This window comes from Leopardus geoffroyi, chromosome C3 (genome assembly GCF_018350155.1).
Source record: "Leopardus geoffroyi isolate Oge1 chromosome C3, O.geoffroyi_Oge1_pat1.0, whole genome shotgun sequence".
Classification (NCBI taxonomy): Eukaryota; Metazoa; Chordata; class Mammalia; order Carnivora; family Felidae; genus Leopardus; species Leopardus geoffroyi.
The window spans coordinates 38865101-38890426 of NC_059338.1; the positions used below are offsets into that span (position 1 = coordinate 38865101).

At 48.5% G+C, this 25326-nt stretch overlaps 1 protein-coding gene across 5 annotated transcripts in view; it reads left to right on the forward strand.

Annotated features, from left to right (window-relative positions):
* VASH2 (vasohibin 2) overlaps positions 1-25326 on the forward strand; it is a 51363-nt gene that overhangs the window by 16983 nt on the left and 9054 nt on the right. For 3 of the 5 annotated variants that reach the window (XM_045452507.1, XM_045452509.1, XM_045452508.1), the window contains 3 exons: positions 6266-6647; positions 8068-8183; positions 21761-24878. In XM_045452507.1, the coding sequence (XP_045308463.1) occupies positions 6266-6647; positions 8068-8183; positions 21761-21833 (571 nt within the window). In that variant the 3' untranslated portion in view covers positions 21834-24878. Of the gene's footprint in view, positions 1-6265; positions 6648-8067; positions 8184-21760; positions 24879-25326 lie in introns of those variants that run through there. The other 2 variants (XR_006705716.1, XR_006705715.1) reach the window with 2 other exon arrangements.

Sequence of the window (25326 nt, forward strand, 5' to 3'; positions counted from 1 at the left end):
CCGACCAAGCCACCCAGGTGCCCCCAGGCATGTTCTTTAGAGAGGTGGTTCTTAGGGCAGATTGAAAGGCAGACTGAGCTGTTCCCTGAGAGAAACGGTGGTGCTTGAACCATGGTCCTGGCCATGGAAGCAGGTGTGAGGGGACATCAAGGAGACAGGATGTACAGGATTTAGAGGTCAAATGAGGGCAGGAGTTGATGAGGAAGAAATCAACCAATACACCTTTCTGGATTCCAGATTGGGTGACGGTCTGTGGAGGATGGGCTGGATGGATGAGGGATACAGAGAGGTGAGATACTTCTGCCCAGGAGCCATCAAGGTGGAGGAAGGAGTTGGGGAATCATTGGCACCACTTGTGGGCTGAGTAGCTGTAAGAGTCAGAGGAGACAGAGGCAATGAGCCCACATTGCGGGCTTGGAAAATTGGGTGATCGGATAAGTGTGCTGCAGCCCAAGGGAAGGATGTAATGGGGAGAGGTGGATTCAGGGGGAGATGAGCTCGGGTTTGAATATGTCCCATCTGAGACACCTGTAGGTTGTTGAGGGAGGGGGTGTTTAGAGTGTGGCACTCAGGACGGGGGTCTGCACCGGAAGTAGAAATTTGGGAGCTGTGAGTATTTAGGGGGTGGTAGCTGCTGTTCAAGGAGTAAGAAGAGAAAAAGATCAAGGATGGATTCTCAGTACTTTTTGCTTTGGTTGGACACGGTGAGCCTGTGATAGAAAAGTTAGAGAGGTAGAAGGAAAACCAGGAGAGAAGAAGATTCCAAAGTCAGCAGAAGGACAGGTGACTCCCAAATCGGACTGGGGACAATAGGACAGGTGCAGTCTGTTGGTTTGGTCTCCTGGATGTTTTCTAAAAATTTTTTAATGTTTATTTATTTTTGAGAGAGAAAGAGGGGGAGCGCAAGCTGGAGAAGGCCAAAGAGAGAGAGGGAGACAGAGGATCTGAAGCAGGTTCTGTGCTGAGAGCAGAGAACCCGGTACGGGGCTTGAACCCATGTACTGTGAAATCATGACTTGAGCCGAAGTCAGACGCTTAAGCGACTGAGCCACCCAGGCGCCCCAGTCTGCTGGACATTTTCACGGGAAGGGCAGTTTCTGGCCGTCTGCAGCCTGCAGAACACTGGCCAGGCCTCGTCTGAAGTACGATTGTCCACAGGTGCCCAGGCTGACATTTGAAAAATGGAAACTTGAGCCGTATTGAGGCCCTGCCCCACTCTCCTGTCATACCTCCATCCTGCTCCTCACAAAGGAGATGAAACGTGTGCTGGGGAGCCCAGCAGGAGGGCAGAACGGGGTGGGGACAGCAGATGGCCCAGGGCCCTTTTCTGGCAGGAGTCCGCCACAGCTGTTGGGCACAGCCCCCTGCAAGTTTAATGGGGGTGAACAGCTGTTGGGGATTTGCCGGAGGGATCAGTGAGGGAGAGCACGAGCACGGGCCCTTCCCTAGGTGGCCCAGCTACCCTCAGACTCTGCTGACGGGTGTCCGGGTGTACCTGGACAGAGGTCACCTTGCTTTACACAGTAGCCGTGTCCCTGCACAAATTGTATAAACCCAAACACGATTTTGGATTACTGGGATTACTTAAATCTTTAGGGACTGTGAGGGATACACCTGTGACTGGTGTCTGGGCCAGCCCAAATGAGGGGACAGTGGCTCTTGGTTTTCCCTCGTTCTTACTGGTGTGACGTTTTAGAAAAGGGCAGAGGAGGGGCGCCTGGGTGGCGCAGTCGGTTAAGCGTCCGACTTCAGCCAGGTCACGATCTCCAGAGCCTGGAGCCTGTTTCCGATTCTGTGTCTCCCTCTCTCTCTGCCCCTCCCCCATTCATGCTCTGTCTCTCTCTGTCCCAAAAATAAATAAACGTTGAAAAAAAAAAAAATTTAGAAAAGGGCAGAGGAGGTGGGAAGGGTGCAGAAACATGGCTCGCGCTGCTGAACTCAGGGAAATTTGACTCTTGGACACAGACAAGAAACCCAGACCTGAATTCTAAAAGTTACAGCATCTTTGTCTTTTCCCTTTGCTCTTTGTCAGCACCCCTGTGGCCCACTTTTCTCCCGAGCACAGTGAAGGACATGGCTTGAGTCAGATGTCCGTGTCTCCCACAGGCCCCTCTGCAGGTCCTGGGAGGCAAATGGCACTTCAGCAACTTTGAAACAGGTCAGCTTGGCTGCTGCTTAGAGCCCTGTGTCCCCTGTCTTGTCCTGCCTTGTTTCCTCTCGTCTGACGTGAGGCCACTGTTCAGGATTCGTTCACGGAGAGCCCCTTCTTTCGATCTTGCCTCAGTGCGTGTGCACACTCTCACATGCCTGCCGGAGAGATAGACCTTTGGTTCCAAGTTATCTTCTAATTCCGGCAGCAATTTCGGGGGCCTTGCTGACCCTGAAGGGGTTAATCATGGTACCAAAGTTCTGTGCCGGATTCAAGTGGCAGGTGTGTTCTTAGAGGTGGGGTAGGCACATGCCCAGCCGGCTGGATTCCGGGTGGATCTTCCAGGAGCTTGGGCACTGCTGTCTCCCTCTTCCCTAGAAAAGCCCAGACCATTCCTTGCCCTCATCCTTGTCCCCTCCCTCTCCGAGCCCAGGTCCTCTAGGTCCCAAGGCTTTCCTGATGGCCATCAAGATGGAACAAATCCTTGAGACCGGTCTTTCCTGCACCCTCCTCACTCCCTCTTCTCCACATGGCCGACTCTGCTTGTCCCACAAGACTAACTTTGGCATGGTCACCACATGACCTCTTCTCTGCTCTCCCTGCGTGCGCTGGGCTTACCTCTCTGACAGTACACATCACACTGGGGTGGTTCCTTTCCATTTTATCGAGATCCCATTGATGTACAGCACTGTGTAAGGCTTGACATACGTATATAGTGAGTGTGGGGGTTTTTAACTGCAGTAAAATATTCATAACACAAATCTACCATTCTGTTTCTAAATGTACAGTTCAGTGGCATTGAGGACATTCATGCTTTTGTTCAGTCGTCAGCACCCTCTGCGTCCAGAACTTCATCTTCTCCAACTGAAACACCCATTGAACACTAACTCCCCATTTTCTCCCCTCTCCCCTGCCAACCACCGTTCTACTTCTGTCTCTATGAATTTGATTACTCCAGATACCTCGTAAAGTTCAATCGTACAGTATTTGTCCTTTTGTGGCTGGCTTATTTCACTTAACATAATGTCCTCAAGGTTCATCCATGGAGCATGTGTCAGAATTTCCTAACCTTTTAAAAAGTTTGTTTATTTATTTATTTATTTATTTATTTATTTATTTATCTAGAGAGAAAGAGAGAGAGTGCAAGAGAGGGGCAGAGAGAGGAGAGAGAATCTCAAGCAGGCTCTGCACTGTTAGCACAGAGAGTGACACAGGACTCAAACTCACGAACTTTGAGATCATGACCTGAGCCAAAATCAAGAGTCGGATACTTAACTGACTGAGCCACCCGGGTGCCCCAGAATTTCCCAACTTTTTAAGGCTGAATATTCCATTGTATGTATTCTCCACGTTTCCTGTATCCGTTCACCCGCAGACCCTTGGGTTGCTTCCTCCTTGGAGCTGTTGTGAACAAAGCTGCCATGAACATGGGTGTGCAACTATCGGTTCGAGTCCCTGCTTTTAGTTCTTTGGGGTACATACTCAGAAGTGGACTTGCTACATCCTATGGCAATGGTATGTTTCATTTTTTTGAGGAACTGCTGTACTGATCATATTGTGTCCACTTTGAGTCTGTCTCCCCGAGAGACTTCCAGAGAAGGGTTGGATCCTTCATCTTTGGCTCCACAGCCCCACCTGTGGGCTGTCTGGCACAGGAGATGTGCACCCAGTAAGTGTTTGTTATACTGACTAAAACAACTAAGGAGTGCCCTTATTCCAGCCCCAGAGAGCTCGTCCCAGAAAACAAGCAAGAATCGATGTAAGAGGGCTCAGAAGGATATGATTTCACTCCCTTCCTGCCGGTTAACGTCACATGAGGAAGTGAAAACAGGTAACCATTTTTATAGAGAGGAGCCATCTGTGCCTAAATTGAGGCTGAGGACGAGGCTGACCTCAGGGCTGTGGGCTGGCTTCTGTTAGTTCCTGTCTTTCAAGGGAACCTGCGTTGGCCCCCACTGACGCAGTCTTTTGAAGTGTAAGGAACGTATGTTCACAATGGAGGTTTATCCATTCAACAAGCATGAAGCAAGCACCTCTGTGTGCCAGGCCTGCGCTATGCCCCGGGGAACACCAGCATGTGAAACAGAACTCCTTGCAAGAGGCAAACAAATAAACAATTACAATAGTGGGTGATTAAGCACCGGGTACTACAGGGGTTCTTGAGTGGGACTGGGGGTGGTACTTAACCCACACAGAGGAAGGTCAGAGAAGGGAGAGGAAGGGGGAGGGGATAGCAGTGAGGCTGTTCCAGTTGGGGTGCAGCCTGTGGAAAGAGGATAGGGCCCACAGCATCCTTATCACTCACGATTCCTAGGAGTTCCCAAAGGAATTGAGTCCCCTGCCCTAGAAGGCTGATGTGCAGTGAAGCCATAAGACAAGTTATACTGCAGTTGGGGGCATCATGTAGTGCGAAAAGTGTTTAGTGGCATTTTGTTCAAAGTTTCGTAGGTCGCTTTGGTCTCATAGCTTTGTGCTGTAAAGGCCATTTAAAAGTCATTTAGGAATTTCAGTTACATTTGACTTCACATTATGAGGGATTATACGTGCTGAGGGCACAGGTGTGGATGCTTTGCGGTCCCGGCGTATCCTTCAAAAAGTCACGGGTCGCCCTTGGGTCCGTGTGCTAGTCCAGGGTGTGGCGGAAAGGAGATTGCACAAAGGAATAATGAGCAGGGGCTGAATCGTGGCAGGACTTTTGTAAGGGATTTGGGCTAAGTCTGGGGAAAATGAGAGACACTGAAAACTTAAGCAGAAGAGCTGACATGTACCAAATTTTGGCTTGAATAGACCACTCTGGCCTTTGTGTGGAAAGCACGTTGGAGTGGGGGCAGGAAACGGTGAAGAGAAATGCTCAGAGAGTGGAAGACCGTCTCTATTAACTGAGCCCTTATCATGCCCTGGCTACCATGTTCAACACCTGGATGATTATTTACCTTAGAAACACTCTGGAGTCACCAAATGTTTTCAGCAGAAAAGTGACACCAGTGAGTTTTCCGCATCACTCTCCAGAAAACCGGGTCCTGGCCAGGGCTATCCTGGGACTTTGAGATGGGCTTGTGGATGTGGCACTTCTTGCCCCTGGCTCCAGCGTGTGGAGTCACGGGGGGTAGTTACTTGGAGCTGCTTGGAGTTACTTGGAGTTACTTGGAGCTGCGCTCTGTGGGGGTTACTGGTCCCAAACTGAGGCAGCGGTAAGAGGCTGAGTTAGTCCATCCAAATGGGCTGATAAGTGGAGAAAGCCAAGCTGTGATCCCAAGCACGTTGGGGATGAGGGGAGTCTGTGGTTTGTGTGCTGGAGGCAGCTTTCTGTGTGGTACCCAAGGCTGTCGACATGGGTGTGCCGGGGCCCGTGAGAGGAGCAGATGAGGTGCAGGTATGAGCCCTTGCCATCCAACTAATCAACCAGTCTGTTTCTTTTATGTCCGCATTGCCTTGCCTTGATTCTGGTTTTCATTTCTTCTCTGGAGCATTGCAGAGGCTTTCGGTTCCTGGTCTGTCCCACACGCTCCAGCCAGAATTAATGTCCAAGAACATCATTGTGATTACATTAAAAAAGCCTTTAATACTCATCATGCCCTGTAGAAGACTGAGGGAGAGGGAGAGATCATTGTTTCATTTTGCATTTATTTAGTTGCTAAAGTAGAGGGCAAGTTTTTCTCTTTGTCCCATATTAACTTGGCTCTGATATGCTCTGTATACTAGGTACTCAAAGATATCAAGTGAATCCTTTCTAAAAGGATCAGTCTCGGGGCGCCTGGGTGACTTAGTCGGTTGAGCATCCGGTTTCGGCTCAGGTCATGATCCCGCGGTCCATGAGTTTGAGCCCCGTGTCCGGCTCTGTGCTGACAGCTCAGAGCCTGGAGCCTGCTTCGGATTCTGTGTCTCCCTCTCTCTCTGACCCTCCCCCGTTCATGCTCTGTCTCTCTCTGTCTCAGAAATAAATAAATGTTAAAAAAATAAAAAAAAAAAAGGATTAGTCTGGAAAGGTAAGGTGTGGGCCCACTCAGAGGCAGGGGGATGGACACTTTGCCTGTATGGGCCACTTCCATTACTGGGAGTCCAAGCTCTGTGAATTTTCAAGGTCTCCTTTCTCTTCCTTGACTCAGATGGTCTAAGATACTTAACCAATGGACAGCCTTCCATCGAACGATTCCCCATCAGCTTTAAAACCTACTTCTCAGGAAACTACTTTCACCATGTTGTGCTGGGGATTTATTGCAATGGCCGCTATGGCTCACTGGGCATGAGCCGAAGGGCTGAGCTGATGGACAAGCCGTTGACCTTTCGGACTTTGAGTGACCTCATCTTTGACTTTGAAGACTCCTACAAGAAGTACCTGCACACAGTCAAGAAGGTCAAGATTGGGCTGTATGTCCCCCATGAGCCTCATAGCTTTCAGCCCATTGAGTGGAAGCAGCTGGTCCTCAATGTCTCAAAGATGTTGAGGGCTGACATAAGGAAGGAGCTGGAGAAATATGCCAGGGACATGAGAATGAAGGTAGGTTCTGGGAAGACAAATGAGCAATGCAAAAGAGTTCTATCCCTGTCTTCTGTCTCTCTCCCTCTTGCCTCATGCCCCGTGTTTCTGGGACGGTCAAAATCTCCCTGAGGTTGTCTTACTTAGTAGCCACCCTATTAAAACAAAAAATCGAAATCATTTGCTATTTGACACGGATAATTAAAGTTTCTCTTTGCTTATGCTACTTCAAACACTGGAGCTAAAGTTGATTTAGATGTTATAATTACAGCAGCGTCTTGGCCTACAATTCCTTCTATGCAATCAAATCTAAAATGTTAGCCATTTATTTTTATTTTTTTAATGTTTGTTTACTTTGGGAGACAGACAGAGTGGGGGCAGAGGCGGGCAGAGAGAGAGGGAGACACAGAATCCGAAGCAGGCTCCAGGCTCTGAGCTGTCAGCACAGAGCCCGATGCGGGGCTTGAACCCACGAACTGTGGGATCATGACCTGGGCCGAAGTCGGACACTCAACCGACTGAGCCACCCCGTCGCCCCAAATGTTAGCCATTTTAGATGAAGGTTATAGTTTTGTTGTGTTCTGTCTTTACTATAACAGGGTGATCAATCATCCCAGTTTGTCTGAAACTGAGAGGTTTCCCAGGACATGAAATTTTTAGTACTTAAAACCAGAAGGGCCTGTGCACAGCAGGATGAGTGGGTCAGCTGGTTTATCATCTCTTGGAGAGTTGCATTATATCTCTGCTTTGTAAGTTGCAACGCGTTTTGGCATAAAATCCTGACCCAGTGTCACAATAGGAAAGAAGCATTTACTGTGCTGGCTTTATATAAACTACACTCGTAAAGCCTTCTTGCTTCTGCCGTGTCACTTCCATGGTGACACGATGCCTGCTTGTCCTTGTCCCTCCAGGGCTTGTGGAGTCACTGAGAGAAAGCCTGTGCCTACACTGAGGACCACAGGGGAAAAGAGACTACGCTGACTTCAGACTTAGTTCTGTTTAGCTCTTGGGGACCTGTCATTTTCACTCTGAGGGACCTGGAAACGAGATTCTTGATAAATTGAAACCACTCTGTGCATGTGTGTGGGGTGGGAGAGTCAGAGGAAAAACAAGCTGGTTTCTGGAGCAATGTAGATGGGACTTGGCTTTGACAAGACAGCACCCAGCACCCAGATGCAGCCTCAGGGGAGCTGAGGCCTTGGGCTCTGCTTCTCTGCTGTGGAAAAGGGGGCATGGTATAATCATTTCAGCCCCTGGGAAGCGGCACCTTTGCTCCTTGCCAGTGTAGACTGAGAGAGGAGCATCTGTCAGACCTCCTGTTTGGAAGGCCTTCCAGCTTCAGTGCCTTCTAAGCCACGGGATCTTGGTGGGCTGAGGGCAGGAAGACATGAGGGCAGGGTCCTTCAGGAGCCAGAGTGGTAACTCCTTACTTCTCCTTCAGATCCTGAAACCTGCAAGTGCCCATTCTCCAACCCAAGTGAGAAGTCGGGGGAAATCCCTGTCCCCCAGAAGGAGACAGGCAAGCCCCCCAAGACGGCTCGGCAGGAGAGACAAGTCGTGAGTAGTATTTCCTCTTTCCCGAAAGCCCAACACACACATCCGTGGGGTTGTCCTAGCCCACGGGGACGAAGCTGTGTCGTGGGCCTTGGCATCTGAAGCTGACCGAGATCTCCAAGAGGACCGCCCCTCACGCAGGGGGCATCCCCTGTAGAGAAGGATCCCCCCTGCCCGTCACTCCCATTGTGCTGACGCCACCACCTGTCAGCTATAGACTCAGAAGAAGAGCCCAGCCCCAGACTGCAAGAGATGAAGGGTAGCCTGAAATCCTGGCACCATGGGAACAGCACTGGCTTTAGAATTAGGAAGCCTGGGTCTGGGGCCAGCTCAGCTCCTTCTGAGCTACGTGATGTTAGGCATGTCATGTAACCTTCCTGGGCTTCAGTTCTCGCAGCCAGAAGAGCCTGTTAGAATCGATGAAACCTTCCTAAAACCCCGCAGCCCTCTGTGCCCAGCAGAAAGCGTGATCATGGTTTGGATCACAGCGTCAGAAATACCCACTTCTTCTTTGCTGACCCTAGCTCCCCTGTTTTAGCCCCGAGGCTAGTGATTCCACACCTACTGCTTAGGTCAAAAGGACCCACTTGAGAAGTGACAGATTGGAGAAGCTGAGGAAGCCCAAAGTAACCAGTGATAATCCACTGGCAAATATTTGGGCCATACTTATACAGGGAAAAAATATTACTTTTATTAATACCAGCAGCGTGCTGGGTCACAGGAGGCTCTCGCCGCACCAGGGATGATGTGGGTACAGTGCAGTGGTCTAGGCTGAGCCCGGGCTCTGCTGCTCATTAGCCTTATGGCCTGGGGAAGCCCTTCCCAAGGATAAAAATGCTGTCCCTGCCCATCTCACAAGGAGTCGTTAGGATCAACTGAGAAGTTGTAATGAGAGCGGTTTATTCATGGTGAACTGCTTTCACGCAAGCACGTTATTATTGTCACGTCCACACTGTAGAGTAAGAAGGGAGAGCTGTAGTTTTCACTTTCAGAGGAAGAAAGCCGAACACTGTGCTGTTGTGCAGCTGGTCGGTGATGGGACTGGGGCTGGAACCCAGGTCGGCCCTGGGACGGTGGCAGAACAGGGAGTGTTGGTTCTGCTTTTGGAAGAACAGGACAGGATGGGGTGTTGTCAGTTTCGAGGAACGTTCCCTATTTGTCCTCATTCCCCATCCCACTGCTGAGCCCAGGGTTCAGCTTCTAAGCCAGAAAGGTGTTGGCTGAAATGATGGGGGTCCCGGCTTTGAAAGGGGAGGGATGATGAGATGGGTAGGGGTTGGGAACTCCTGTAGCAAGAGAGGTTGGAGAACAGGGGGGATTCAGCATGGCTTTGTCCTTTTAGGGAGAAGGTTGGCTTCAGATCTTTCACACATGCCTCTGACCCTAATCCTGCCTCTGATGCTGATCATGGCCCTTGACTCTTGACCCTGACCTTAAATTAACCCTAACCTTAACTCTTGACTCTTAACCTTGACTCTTGACCCTGACCTTAAATTAACCCTTTCTCTCCCCACTCTGTGATGCAGTCATCCACCCATTGACGTCCCTGAACAAAGTAGCAGTTGTCTCAGGGGACTATGAATATGTCAGCCGTTCCCAGAGGGTCCTGTAGCATAGAATTCCAGAAGTAGGAATCTGGTTACTCAAGAAGCAAGGAAGGGGCCCTTTCCTTTGATTTGCTAGCTTTTCTGCTCCTGGAGGGGGCTTCCCTTTGGAGCTCCCAGTATACAGTCCATTGAATAGTCCATAAAGCCCTGCTTTGCCCTCTAAAGTCCTGAGCACATGAAGTCCTGAGCACTTGAAACCCTAAGCATTCTATGTCATGGATTGATGCCCCGAATGGCAGCTGTGGGTTTTTCAAATGATCCCTGTTGGATCGATTTTGCTTGCATCCACAGGAACTCTGCAGTCCAAGCCGTGTTCAGGTTTTAACCTGAAAAAGTTACCATGAGTGTCCAGGAATGGTAAAGCCAGCAAGATATCAGAAACTGGTTGTGGAGACAGTAGTCAGGATGATGTGCCGGGTGCTGGGCATCTGTGAACAGTGGAGGAAGAAGGTGCATTTGAGTCTGGACTGTGGGATTTGAGGAGCTTCTCAGGCATCCTGGGACAGTGTCCTAGAAGCTGCTGAGAGTGCAGTTCTGGAGTTTGAGGAAGTTGAGGAGTAGAGAGAATGACATTAGAGCCGTCTGCTGAAAAGCGACCGTTGGAGCGAAAGTTGGATAAGTTGATGAGGAAGGAAGGAAGTGCTGGCAGGCCCTGAGTAGCCCAGAGGAAGAAAAACCAGAACAGGAGATGGGGAAGGAATAGGCAGAGAGGATGGATCTGGAGTGTTAAGGAGCCTGTCTGCACCTGCAGGAGACAGCTGTTAAGGTCGTCGGAGCAAATGAAGGGGGGAGATGAGGAAGAGTTTAAGGTAGATGAGGAGGTAGAAGTTGACAGACTGTACATTAAATGGCTTTTATCCTGCTGGTGAGGGATGTGCGTCATCAGGTGGGGTGAGCGGGCGGGTGGGTTACCCGTACAGGGTAGGAGGGTAGGAAGGAGGGGCTGCACACAGCATGAGGGCCCAGCTGAAGAAGGATGGAAGGATCCACACCCTGTCCTCAAACCTGAGCAAGCACAGGGTCCTCAGAGGGCTTGTTAAAACAGGTTGCCAGGCCCCTTCCCCAGTGCTTGTGATTTAGCTGTTGTTCTGGCAGGTTCCCAGGTGAGGCTGATGCCGCGGGTCCAGGGACCACTCTTGGAGATCCATGGTTTGATCAATCAGAAGGAGAGAAGTGATCGGGGGGTTGACTTTATTTTTTATTTTTATTTTTTACTCTATTATTATTATTATTATTATTATTATGAGAGAGAGAGAGAGAGAGAGAGAGAAAGTCTTAAGCAGGCTCCATGTCCAAGGTGGAGCCCGATGCAGGGTTCCATCTCACGACCACGAGATCAAGACCTGAGCCGAAATCAAGAGTCGGACGCTTAACCAACTGAGCCACCCAGGTGCCCCAAGGGGGTTGGTTGACTTTAAAACACAACAGAATGTCAAGATGAAGGTACTGGGTCTGCTGAGGCCCGAGCATGACTCCAGACCGGCCTGGGCCTCTAGAGATTGAGGTGCTGAGGTGAAACTAGGGGGTGGGTCCCCAGCCTGACCCTCCAGCATGGGGCTCCACTGAAGACACTCTGGGAGGAGCCCGACTGTTCATCCTCCTAGGGGCCAGATAGAGAAACTGGTTTTCAGTCACCCCCAGGCCATGCCCGTAACCTAATCTCTGGCTGCTCTGTCACGCAGCCGAGGCAAGCGCCTGCAGAGGACGGCGCTCAGACTGCCGCAGTTGTGAGTGTAAAGCCACCTTGTAGTGTTGGGGCCCCACTCGTGCTCTCCCCTCCTGTCCACCGGAAACAGGGAGCGGGCCTGGGGAGGGGGAGAAAGTCACTAGGGAGAGGGGGGTAGTCATTGGAGGGATCAGGAAGGAAGACCTGCAGGAAGATGGGGGTTCAGTTCCTCTCTCTTCCCTCTATGTCCCGAAACTGACCCCAGCCTCAGCAAGACAGGCCCCAGGAGCACAGAGGGGACGGCTCATGGTTCAGTGAAAGCATAAACTTTTCCAAAATGGTGGAGGGTAGCTGCAACCAGCCCCTGAACCCCCAGGCCCTTACCCTGCCCCCACAGCCCTTTCTCCTGGGCACAACACTGGTTCCCAGGAGTCTTCCTTCATCAACTTTCCCCAGCGGGTCAGGCTTCAGGCATTTTCTTTTTCACAGCCAGAGCCGGGGGGGTGGGGGGAGGTTGGAAGAGTTTGACCATCAAGAGAGGCCAGGTGGCTTATGGGTTCCTGTGGACCATTTTATATGAGCTGATCTAGTAAGACCATGGCCATCCTTGGGAGTGGAAGCCCTTGCCACTTCTTGTTCCAGTTTGAAGGTCAGGAGGGGAATCTAGAGGGCAGACATCTTGGCTGAAGTTTCAAGTGGATTGAGCTGTCACAAGGAGAGAAGATTCTTTTCCCTAATTCCTCCTCAACCCTGCTTTCTGAGTTGCAGGGCTGGGTAGGGGCTACCAAGTAGGAAGAGAGCGGACAGAGAGGCAAGAGTTGAAAGTAAAATGAAGGGCTGCGTGAGGCAGGGAGCACAAGAGGGATGGCAGCCCCTCCCTCCCCCTCCAGATCCCAGCTTCCGCCATTGCTGCAGACTAGAACCCAGGGCACCCTGGTTCCTAGAGGTGTGTCTGGAGAGGAGCAGCTTCTCAGCTTCTACCCGTGGCCTTCACCAAGCAGGCTTTTCTCCAGGTAATCTTGATTTGGTGAGGAAACGAAAAAGGGATGCCTTTGGTTGTGACCCAATAACTCCGCCAAATTCTGGCCGTCCTACCGTCGAATGGCCAGGACTAGGAAGGGTTTGTGACTCTGTCACTGTGTTATTTTTTTAGCATTACGCAAGGCCATCAAATCATTTCTAAATGTGTTGGGTGCCATACGAAGCTTGGGAGTGGCCCAAATGGTGGAATATTACCATAACAGGCAAGAGGCCCATCAGCTGTGGGGTCCCAGCCCCTTTCTGTGCTGGGATAATTTTAGTGGCTTTATATCCCTGACGATCTCATCCCTACAGCTGGAGCTACTTCCAGCCCTGCATTCCTCTCCATTTTTGCAGTTGTCTGAATAATCATTCTGGAAAGGAGGTTCAGTGTCCCCGGGGTTGACAGAAGAGTCAGCTGGGTTGGAGGGCGAGTGGTGAAGACTGCATTAGTGTCAGATCAGGCAAGGTTTTGAGAGGGAGGCAGGGACCCTCCCCCCTCCCCCCACAAGTCCTTTGTCGCACTCGGCTCCCCTAGGAGCTTTTAAAGCAAACCTTCCGCACAGAACCATCAAGTTGGCTCCTCTGGTTCTAAAAGAGACAGGGAGATGGAGGTTGAGATCCACGTTTGAAAGGCCTGCTGTGCACTTCCACAAACTCCTTCCCCATGCTGGGCCTCCCTCCCCTTACAGCTCTTCACTGAGGGCCGCCATGGTGCTTCTCAGCAGCAGCCAGACACCCTCGGGATGGGGGGCGTGTTGGGCACAAGGGTTAGACCTGCGGCGGGAAGGGAAGTTTTTGCTTGTCACAGTGATTATTCTCAGGGGTCCGGGATGGTAACCTTCCTGCAAAGCTCATCCTCCTCCATTAAGAAGCTTTCCACCTAAAATGCCAACAGTTGCCCTCCTGAGAACCACGAATGCTCCCGGGGGGGCCCTTCTGTCTCTGACAGTCCGCAGCTCTTGGCTTGCTGCCGATGGGCTGAACCTGGGAGCTTAGGGGGTGAGTGGGCAGTGGTTTTCTGCCTGGGCTGCCTGTGTCAGCATGAAAGCAGCTCATTCCAGTTGGAGCAACCGCGTGGAACATTCTTCTCAAGTGGGGCAAGAGTCCCTGAGGACCTGTGAGAACATCTCTGTTCTGTCTCTGCTGTCTGGCTCCTCTTCCTCCTCCATCCCTCCTCTGCTCTTTTTTGCTGTTTATGTTCCTTTTCCTCCCTTTGTCTTCCCCTTTGGTTTCCCTTCTTGGTCCTCTGTCTCTGTGGCGGTCTGTGGCTCTCCCGGGCTTTGCTCCCCCTGCTGGAGACCCTCAGGCTCACAGAGGTTACTAAGCTCCATCTTAAGATCTCCCTCCTTTCACTGCTGGCCCCAAGCTCCACAACGGAGTTCCTGCCCCATTCTGTCTTGAAGGATCACAACAGTTCCTCCAGGCAATTGCTCAAGTGAGGCCATGATGTCATAACGAAGAAATAGAGAATCACCTGAATTCTAATTGCATTGAAGATACTCTGAGTGAGGCCTACGAAGTCATTCTCTTTGGATTCCAAATGAGAAAATGTCCCAAAAGGTGGAAAGGAGAAAATTTTCTTAGCATGGAAATTAGAGGGGACCCCCCCACCAACACACCAACACACACACACACACACACACACACACACACACACACACAAAGAGTAGAAAGGCTGTGGAAGGAGAAGTAGGCTCTTCTGGATGATGTGGAGTTTCCTTCTCGAAGCCCAGACAAGGTAGTTTCAACGCAGAGGACTGCCCAGCTTAGCTCCCCTGGGATTTCATAGGGGCCAAGGTCGCTGGGGATGCTTGGAGAAACCGGGATGGATGGGGAGTCTTGACAGGAGAGACCTCCTGAGACCGAGTGAGCAGGGAGCCTCCTGCAGGTCAGATAGCACCGGGGGTCCTGGCCGGGTTCTCCGGAGCAGCAAGGAGGGGAATTGCAAACAGTGGCTTGTGGCGCTTGGTCTCTGGCCAGAGCCTCCTGCCTCAAGAGGACTTGGAAGAAAGGGCAGATCCTGGAGAGTCTCTTCTGAGCCCAGTCTCTCAGGCTGAGGCCTGTTTGCTTACATAGCAACTTCAGCTGTCTGCCCTGCAGCTGCCAGAGGGTGCCTGCCATCCTGGGAAGTAGGGCGTGTGAATGAGGAGCGGGACTGGCTTTGAATGAGGGTGACAGGTGGGGAAGAACCAGTCCCCCGCTCCCAGTGCCCCTCCAGCTGAGGCCTACCCAGATAGGTCATAAGTCCTAAATCGGTGCCTGGCCTGACCTCATTCCTGCCACAGTAGACAAGAGAGGAGGGTCTGGGGTCTCTGCTTGAACTAGTAAACGCTGGGCCAGCACCATCCCTGGTTTAATCTGTTCCTCACCCTTAACGCTGAGGTCTGAGAAGTCAATGTTAGAGTTGCACCCTTACTGTAGAACCCTCTCTAGAATCCTGAGTCCACAGAGAATACAGCTAAACTGGTCCTGATGGGCATGTTTGTGTGGGAAGGTGAGTAGATGAACACGTGGGCATGTCCACTAAGAGTCCACTAAGGGGCTCTGACCTTGGGGAGACAGGAGCAAGCAGTACGAACAGAGTGGTGGCCTGTGCGTCCCAATCAAGCGGCCCTGAACTGGACATAGAAGGATAGTGTCCCTGAAGTATCCTCATACGACAGAAGCAAGAGGCAGATTTCCCTCAGAAGGAAGGGAATGGACCTTGGCTCCAGGGAAAGCTGTTCGTCCTAGTAACCCAAGATCTACAAGGCACTTGGCACAAAGTGCTGCTAAATGAATTCTTGTGGGCTGGGGCGCCTGGGTGGCTCAGTCGGTTAAGTGTCTGACTCTTGATCTCAGCTCAGGTCTTGAGCTCAGGGTCATGAGTTCAAGCTTTGTGTTGGGCTCCGTGCTGGGCCTGAGGCCTACTTAAAAAAAAAAGAAAAAAAAGAAAAGAAAATCCTGTGGGTGAGAAAGTAGCAAGCAAGCTACAGGAGCCTGTTCTCCCGGCTGCCACCCAGGCCCTCTGACCTTTGCTCCCCCATCAACTGCCAAGCAGAGAGGGGGTGGGCATTGAAAAGTGAGGAGAGGAGGTGCCCCAGACACAGGCCTTACACAGAGTTGCAGAAAGGGGACTGGGGGTTCAGGGAGGATCCTGTAGGCTTTCCTTCCACTTCCTGCTTCTTCTCTTAAACCCAGTCTCACACAGACACACGGCCCTGGGGTGTGAGGTCCCCACTTCAGTCCCCGACATGCTGCCATGAAATTTCTGGTTCTGAGCCTCCTTGTGGCTTCACTGCCACCAACATCCAATCTAGCCAAGCTCTTCCTGGGCACCGAGGCCGCCTCAGGGTGTGAGAGACTCGAGGTTCGACGTGATGGTTCACTCTCCCCAGACTCTCAAGGTTTAGGTAGCAGTGGCGAACACTCCTAGCGTTTTATAGATATATTTAGATTAAGTGAACGAATCACAAGCCATATAAGATTGAGACAAACTGGAAAACTCAAAGCACCATATCTACTCCCAGCTACCTGGGATGAGAGGTCACGTTAAAAATGTGGGGCCACGTCAGAAGAGCGTGGGGGCACCTGGTTGGCTCAGTTGGTACAGCATGCGACTCTTGACCTCAGGGTTGTCAGTTCAAGCCCCGCGTTAGGGGTGGCGCTTACTTACAACAGAAAACCAGAATGTGAATTTCCACCGTGTGCCAGACTAAGGTTTCTGTGCTACGGAATACCTTCTCTATTGGAACCAGCATAGAGAACCTACCTACCTTCTGAACGGCCTCTACTGTTCACACGTGGGACCAGGCCATCGAGCAGTCACCCTAAGTCACCCTGGATACGTTTCCATGACAACAGATGAGGCTGGGACCATCCATTTGTGTGCTGAGGGAAGTGCCCCCTTCTTCCTTGCACAACGTGTAGTACTGGAAACGTGAAGTCCTCTACCCCATTTTCCCTAAAGCAGGAGGCGGGCTGAGAGCCCTTCAAAAGGAAAGGTCTTTGAGGTCTTTTCCTTGTCTGGACTGGGGAGGGGTTTGGAGAAATACGTTGTTCAGTCTAAAATAATAGCCGTGGATCTGATGAGAGGTTCTGGGCAAGTGCAGATCCGGCTGAATCATCATCCTGGTGCTTGTGTTTCTTAAAAATATATCCCTTTGCAGAATTCTAATTATAGCCAGGGGAGCACTTGGAGGAGGTCTCTCCACGCACAAGCTCTGGCCCTGAGATGAGCTGGCCAGGAGGGAACTGTATTTCTGGCTGGGCCCCACAGGCACTTCTGCCCTTCTGCCCTTCACCAGGCCAGGAAATTGCAGCCAGTATCACTGTGAAAGAAAAGGGTTTCCTCTTTCAGGCAGTTCACTGGGGATCTCAGTGGAACTCCTTTTCTGCCAGTATTAGCCTTTTGTTCTCCCCTGGGTTCTGGATGCCTAGGGGGACATGGTCGGGAAGTGGGATACAGAGGACGGAAACAATCTAGTCCCTTTCTTTTGGAAGCCCTCAAGCTCTCTGTCATTGCAGAACCACATTCCGCTTTCCAAGCAGGCAGGTTCCCCAGGCGGCTTTTAGAGGTAAGGTAAAGCTCTTCCTGCACAGGAAAAAAAAAAAAAAAAAAAAATTCTTCCTACATGTTAATTCTAAGAATGTTGTTATGGTGACTTGAATTTCTGGCTTAGGACTGTGTTTAAAACATCCCATCATAAAGGTAACATAAATGAAGCCCTATCAGGCATTTACCCGTTAGTGAGAACTTGACCCGAGTCTATTGAGAACTACAGGGTATTCAACAGTGGGGATTCCTAGGTGAATTTACTTGATCCCTGCTGTCGATTTGTTCAGTCTCCGAGGCAGGGATAACGATTATGAACCTGCAGGATTCTTTCGCAGAGGTACCGGACATACCGTAGCATATAGGGGCAAGGAGTAATGCATCGTGAGGGAAGGAAAGTGAGAAGATGCTTAGGGGAGAAGTGGCATTTGGGCTGGACCTCGAAGGTATGACAAGAAGGCATGGGGGAGGTGCAGAGACGGGGGTGGTTGTGGTATATATCCTTAGGTGCTTGGGAGGATGCTTTGGGTGGCCAGCAGGAGGATGGATCGGTTTTCTTCGTGGTTAAGGGCATGGGCTCTAGATTCTGGGGATGAGCTCTGGCTCCGCCACTTGCTAAACGTGTGACTTTGCTTTCCGCAAGTTTGCTACCTTTCAGTGCCTCGCTTTCTTCCCCTGTATCAACCCCATCGGGTTATGGTGAGAATTAGTTAATCCCTGTAAACCCCTCAGAGCAATGCCTGGCGCCTAGTTAGTGCCAACTAAATGAAAGCTATTTATAATGGTGATTTCTCAGCACCTGGAAGATGGGGGTGGGGGTGGGGTGGGGAACTGGTGGAGGTGCTAAGGAAAAGTTTAGAAAAAGGAGGCTAAAGACCCCCCCCCAAATTAAAGTACATCTGTTTTGGGGGGTGCCTGGCTGGCTCCATTGGTAGAACCTGCGGCTCTTGGTTTCGGGGTTGTGAGTTTGAGCCCCACGTTGGTGTGGAGATTGCTTAAAAATAAAATCTTAACAAACAAACAAAAAAAGTACATCTGGTTTCAAGGGAGCCAGGAGTGGACCAAGGGTAAGGGTAAAGTTTTAGGAACACAGACTTTGAAAAATGTGGTGAAAATTGTTTCCTCAGAGCTGATGGGCTCCAAGGTGAGGAAGTCAGGCGAGTGGGCAAAAAATGGCTTCCAGGCGGTGGCGTAGCGGTGGCTACCTGGAGCTGTGGTCCCCAGCGAGCCCACATTCCAGGGCGGAGCGGCTAGGGTGTGTTGTCTTCTAGACCTCCTTGACTCTGTGGACCAATCCAGCAGGCACTGTTGGTCACAGGACTGAGGGAAAGGACATAGGTCAGTGCAGATCTGTTCCAACACCTGAGAAACCAGGTTAGGCTCCTGTCTTGCTAGCGCTATTCTCACACATGAGGGTCAGCACATTTATTGGAGTTTCAAGAAGGAGAGATGTGACTCGGTGTTGAGAAGGAGGCCAGGTCGGGAAGAAAGCATGGGCAGGAAAGGTGCAGACACTGGGGTGAACCCACTGGGAGGTGCTCAAGGACCCTGGAGTGGGGATTCTCTTGGTAAACACAAGGAACAGACAAGGGGAGATCTAAAGAGCCACTATGGCTTAGGTCCTACACAGTGTGCAGGAATCCAGGGAAGAAAAATGACTCTAATTTTTTTTTAATTTCTTAATGTTTATTTATTATTTTGAGGGAGAGAGAGAGAGAGCGCGCGCAAGAGAGAACATGAACAGGGGAGGGGCAAAGAGAGAGGGAGACAGAATCTGAAGCAGGCTCCAGGCTCTCAGCTGTCAGCACAGAGCCCGACACGGGGCTCGAACTCACGGACTGCGAGATCATGACCTGAGCTGGAGTCGGATGTTCAACTGACTGAGCCACCCAGGCACCCCAGAAGACTGACTCTTATAAGTGAGTCTCTGGACTTCATGCAGGGTGTGGCCACATCTCCGGAGTGGAATGCTTGAGAACTTTCTAGGCATGTGTTCTGACTCCACATGTGAACCTTCTTCAGGCCAACTCGACTGGCATCGTGTCTGGACTGGTGTTGTATTAGTGAGTTAATGGAGGGAAAGAAATGATACCGGTCAGGCTCAGATTTGGCGGCAGGTGAGGTTGGGGTGACTTAATCGTGATTCGCCATGATGTGAAAGAAGGTCGGCGGAGGTAGTGGGGGCATCTTACTGCTCTGCCTCTTTATTGTGCTGCCGTGAGGGCCGAGCTCCAGCCATCGCTTCCACAAGAAAGAAAGAAAAAATGATGAAGGGCACATGCCGTTGTTCTCTGAACAGGCGTCTGGTAACCTCCACTTTAGTCTCATTGGCTGCAACGTAGTCCAACGCCTTGCCCGGCCTCAGGGGGCCTGGGAAATGTAGTTTGTATTCTAGGCGGCTCTGTGCCCGGTGAAAAATCTGGGTTTTGCCAAGGAACAATGGAGGAGTGGAGTGGATGTTGAGGATGTGGGTGAGTGGATGTGACTCTGCCACACGGAGATGATTAAAAACGTGAGGTTTAAAAAAAAACAACAAACCCATTCAATACAAATGTAATTTATATTTGGATAAGGAATATATGCTTACGTAGTTCTACTACCGGGAAAGACAATGTGGAGATTGTATTTTGATTGCTCTAGGAAATGACCTCCATTTAATGCTTTTGTAAAGCAAGGAATGCATAGGGATACTTCAGCCTTATCCATTGGCAAGTGAATTTTTGATTGCTCAGCTTCCTAAAAGTGGAGACCATTGAGGAGGGGAGAAGTAGATTTGCCTTTCTAGGCACCTTTGCCTCACGAGGATGCAACTTACGGGGAGTCTCTCTGAAGGAGAAAGTCCCATATTCGCTGTTTGAAAAGATAACATACCTCAGGCAAGGAAACCAAACAGAGACTTTATTTCAGGCTGTATGAAAAAATGAACGAGATACAAATGGACTCTGAGCCAGACTTGTCTGCAAGAGCCCTGGTTCTCTCCACGTTAGCGGGCTGAGGGCTAGGGCAGAGACATAAATGTCAGTTTGAACCCTCAGGCAAAAGTGTCAACTCAAGAATGGTCCTGACAGTGGCCCCTGGGGGCTACTCTGCCCGTGGCTCTGTTTATAGGGAATGGCTGATGTCTAGGGCACATATGGCTGGAGGACACCATCACCCTGCAGCTCAGAAGCCTTGAGCTCTTTGATGCGGTGAGCAGGGGTCTACACGTAAGGAAGCATTGAGACTTCTGTCCACTGGCAGCCATATTTATCAGCATCATCTGTGTACGTTGGGCACCATGAGCAGAGACACAAAGAAACAAAGGCATGATTCCTGATCCATAAAGCAGGACACACGATCACGCTGAGAAATCAGCCCCATGCAACACAGAGACAAGTAAGTTGACAAGTTCTTTAGTAATGCCACATAGTCAGTCAGGGAAGGTTTCTTGACCACTTTGAATAATCAGGTTTCAGAAGGGATGTTCGTAAACTGTTGACACGGGATATGTCTGAAAAAAAGACAGAAAGGGAGGGAGGTGAAGAGGAAGAGAGTGAGAGGAGATGGAGGTAGAGGGAGAGACAGAGAGAATGAGAATATGTAGGGGGTAGAACTTGTTGCCAAAATGTGAAGCCTATCCTTAAGCAGCACCCTAGATGGAAGCTAGCTGTTCATTTCTGGCTCTGATAACGTTGAATGAGTTGGACCACGTTCATGCCAGGGGAAAACTGTTTGCTGTTAGGAAGCCTTTCAAAGGATAAAGCACGAAACTTTTAAACAATTATATTTTCATTTTGGTCTCTTTTCTTCAAACACTTAAAACAAGGTTCACGTGTAGTGTAAAAATGTCTTCAGTCTTCTTATAAACTTTTGAATTAGGACTCACTAGCCACACTGAATATGCTAAAGTTGGTTGGTTTTGTTTTGTTTTGTTTTTTTGTTTTGCTAAACTTGGTTTTTAATCTCAGTTCTCTCTTATCAAAGAGGGTAGGAGGCTCACTGAGAAATGGGGAAACTGTGAGCTAAGTCGTCGAATGCTTAGGCATAGTTTTATATTGGGAAATCATCAAGGAAATGTCTTTAATGAAGACAGATGATGCGCCTTCTGATTTTCCTTTACTAGCTTGAAGTACTTTCTTACATGACTTCACATAAATGCTTAGTACTTCAGAAAACGTATTTAGAGAGGAGATGATTTGCCACTGAATGAGTTTCCACACCTGACATGCTTTTTCAGATGAATTGTAAAGGATTTGCCCCGACTTTGTGCATTCAGGCCTGAACAGTAACCCTCTATCAAAGATAGTAGAGAATCTCTCCCTGCGAATCTGTCACCTGAGCGGTCTTGAAGTTAGTGGCTGGGCTTCCCCCGGGGCACAAACACCAGGAAGCTAAGAATTCAAAGAGAATCTGGCTCAGGTTTTTAGTTCTACCGTATTAGATGTAACTTTTTAGACCCTTGCAAGGTTTACGGATAACTGGGTTTCAGAAGTTAGAGTGTGACCGAATTCAGGCTTCAGGTTGGACAAACTCATTTGGCAACCCCAAAATGCTTTTGAACTGTACATCAAAAGCCTGTGAAAATGTTCCCTAGATCCCATAGAAGTGGACCTGAGAACACGAGGTTGAGCTGGGAACTCAGGCTGGTGGGGGGGTGGGGGTGGAGGGGACAAGCACCAGAAGGGTTAGGAGAAAGAAACAGAGTTCCCAGAGTCTAAGTGACCTTTCTCTCTCCCATGCCCTCACTCTACCACCTTTCTTGGTCCCTTAGGCCTGCACTGCCTGAGAAGAAGGTGGCTGACCTCGGCACGCTGAATGAAGTGGGCTACCAAATCCGAATTTAGGCAAGCCATATCAGCCAACAAGGGGGCTTCTCTGGTGCTTCTCTCTGCACTTTACCCCAGCATCTTCAGGAGGAACTGCAACTATTTATGGAGAACCTGTGGATTTTATTTTTACGGATTCACTTGGATGTGGAAGCGGAGTGGGTGGCAACAATTGACTTTGAAAGAAAATTCACGAAGGGGCAACCATGGAAAGGCTGAAGTAAGAAAGCCCACTGCGGTTGGACTGACTCCCTCACTACAGATAGAAAGGGTAATACCATAAACTGTAGTTTTATGTTTTCCCACTCACCTGTTTTTGTTGACTTGCTTTTGAACATTATGCCTCACCGGTAGGAAATGTTAATGAAACCCTCCCTCCTACTTTTGATATAGTAAGGTAACTCAGTCAGTATTAATGTCTTTTTCAGCAATAACAGAGGCAAAGATTGGTGGGATTTTTTTTTTTTAAGCAGTCAATATTACCTCAGCATCTTGACATCAGATATGCAAACTTAATGGTGTTTTCATTTTTTTTATATTCTATTTGTATTGCTTCCCCGATATTTCCAATGGGGATCTCCACAAAGTTTGGAATTTTTTCCTGGTGCGCACATAATGAGATTTAAGGTATTATATCAAGTGTTTTACTAAAAAAAAAAAAGCACTGAAATTCTTCTGGCAGTACGGGAAACTATTTTCAGGATGTTGGAACTACTTCTTAATCTTTCTTAAAGCATTCATGGACAGCAGTTTCTGTTCTTTCAAAACAAAACAAAAAGCACGTGCAGGAGGTAGTCTATGTTCTGTCACTGACATTTAAACTTTGCAAACTCCAGCAAAAAAGAAAAAAAAAAAAAAGCACAAGAGGTCATAGCGCCGCGACACAAAGTGAGCATTACTGCAGCGACATCTGACAGTCACACACTCAGAAAGGCAGAGGCCCGCAGTGGATCAGTAGAGAGCCTGGAGAAGCAGATAACCTTTCTCTTCAACGCTCCATCTGATTTTTGAACTCTGAGTCAGACCTTGATTCTGAAGGACTCACGGCTGGTAGAGACGTGTTCCGATGTCTTATATTAAGACCAAGCGTGGCACGATGTGATCATTTTCCAGTACCTTGCTTTTTAAAGTACCACTTCGTGACATTTAGGAACTAGCAATTGGAAAATGCAGTGAATGAGAGAAGCAGAACCTTTTTTAAAATGGAAAAGTCTCTCAGGTACAGGGTTACACCTCATAGCCTGATGTAGTCCATCAAGGGCAGTAGGAGCATGTGGCCTGCATATGGTGGGCACAGTGGAACTTCCGGTTGCGGGCCACACAGAAGAACTCTAACAGCCAAATCTGTGTTAGCAATATCAGGAGTATGCTTCTGTTGCATCTATGTTTTCTCAGCCGCCATGCCAACTCGTGAGGCCCACAGGCGTATTTAAGTGAAGTCTACTAGTCAATGAAAGTGTTATGTTAGTCTCAGTGCTTCCTCTCTGGCTTTCTTTCACTGAAGGGGATTTCAGAAAGGGAGTAAAAAAAGTAAGAATCTGCTTGATTCTTGACCAATAAAACCACCGAAGGTGACTTTGTCCTTTGGCCACGTATGCACGAGCTCGCTTTATGCTAAAACTCGATGGCATCAACGGAAAGTATTTTCTTGAAAAAGAAGGACGTTTAATGTCCTTTACATGAAAAGTACCGAGTAAGCATACATCTCAATTAGGTGAAGATACAGAAGTTAAAAATTCTGAACTTGGTCACTTTAAGAATACTATTATCAGAGTTTAAAATGAGGTTTCTTTATACGTCTTCATAAGGCAAACTCATTTGACTTAGTCAATTCGTTCTTCTTCTAAAACAATCCCGACTTAGCTCCTTTTATGTATGAAAAACAAGATTTACATATCTTATGTTTATCAATGTGAAATCTTGTTATCTCCAATAAGTATTTATACCACTGCACTTATACCACTGCAGTATAAGTAGCTTAGAGTAAGGATTTTCTAAGAGCCTGGAACAGGATTTTCCAAGTGTTGCTCAAGTGCTGTCCCATCCAAAATAGAAAAGGCCAGTAGTTGCAGAGCCTTGTTTCCCACAAAAATGGGTAAAAGAACAGGAACACAGACCATTTCTAATATTCTGATGTATAAGCCTTAAAACTGCCAACTGTCTTGATGATTCAATTAGTAACCTGATTTTTTTCCACTCCTTGATTTTAAGATTCATTTCCCCAAAGCAAGTGTTCGTGGCAGAAACAGGAAAATTAATTTAAAATGCTCTTAGTTTTCATTCTATTTTCATTGCCTATGGAATTATGTTAATTTCTAAAAGATCTGAGACAGGCACCAAACTCCTAAATTCTAGTGCAATAATTTAATTAAAATGATACTAAGGTTAAAAAAAACAACAACAACAAAAAAAAAACCATGACATGATTTACCCCCCAAAATGGATTTTAAGACTGGCTATAATTCAAAAAAAGGAAATCTATGAGATGATTTGAATCTAGTATTGAAAGTTATTCATGCAAGAGAAGTTTTGTGCTCAAGCCATTATGGGGATACATGGCAAAGTTTAAATGGATGACAGAAATCTTGATTTTAGACTACATGCTGTGCTGTTTTGAGTACACTTTATTTCAGAAAGTGATATTTAGTATTTTCTATACACTTTGAAATCATGAGCATTTCACTTTTTCTAAGTCAATTATTTCATAAGGATTTTATTAATAGATATTGGTAAATAGAACTTTGGAGATCTTAATTCTGTATTCTTACTATACCCGAGGCTTTTGTAAGCTATAGTTTTATGTACAACCTTGTACAGTTTTTTTGACACACAATTCAGAATCTTGTTTATTCTCCTGGACTTTGTTCTGGCCAATACATTTTTTTTAAATCTTTAAGGAAAACTGTGATTGTTTTAGTGGGTATTTTTCTAAGTAAAGGAAAACTTGTATAATGGTATTTTAGAGAATGCCAGATAAGTGCATGTTTCAAGTTAACGTTTTTCTCATCACTTGTATGTTTATACACAGCATGGGACTTTAATAAAACCATCCTGGAAACTGAAGGATTGTTCTTCTTCCAAGAATGTAAGATGGTGTGATTTATTTTTTTTCTTGTCCTTTGACTACATACTTGTCCTGGCAAACATGTTTATCACTCTCTCATCCCTGTCTTCCACAATTTTCAGACTCTTTATTAAACACTGTTCTGTTTTGCCACATCTTAATTCACTTACATCTCAGCATCACCCTAAGTAATACAGGCTCAGGGTAATGAAATAGTTTAGAAGGGGCAACAGCCCAGCATATGCAGCTTAGCACGTCTGCCACAAAACCTTCAGCCATAGATGCACTAGTGTAGTAATTTATTAGGTGATTCACAGGGACACAGTGCAAATGACTTGACTTCTCTGTTCGTTCAACCCCTTGAACTCTCTGGATCTCTAACTTGGGTTTTTAGGAAAGCAAAGGGTTAAAAGCAGACAGCTGCTAAATTCCGAAAAAAAGACAAGA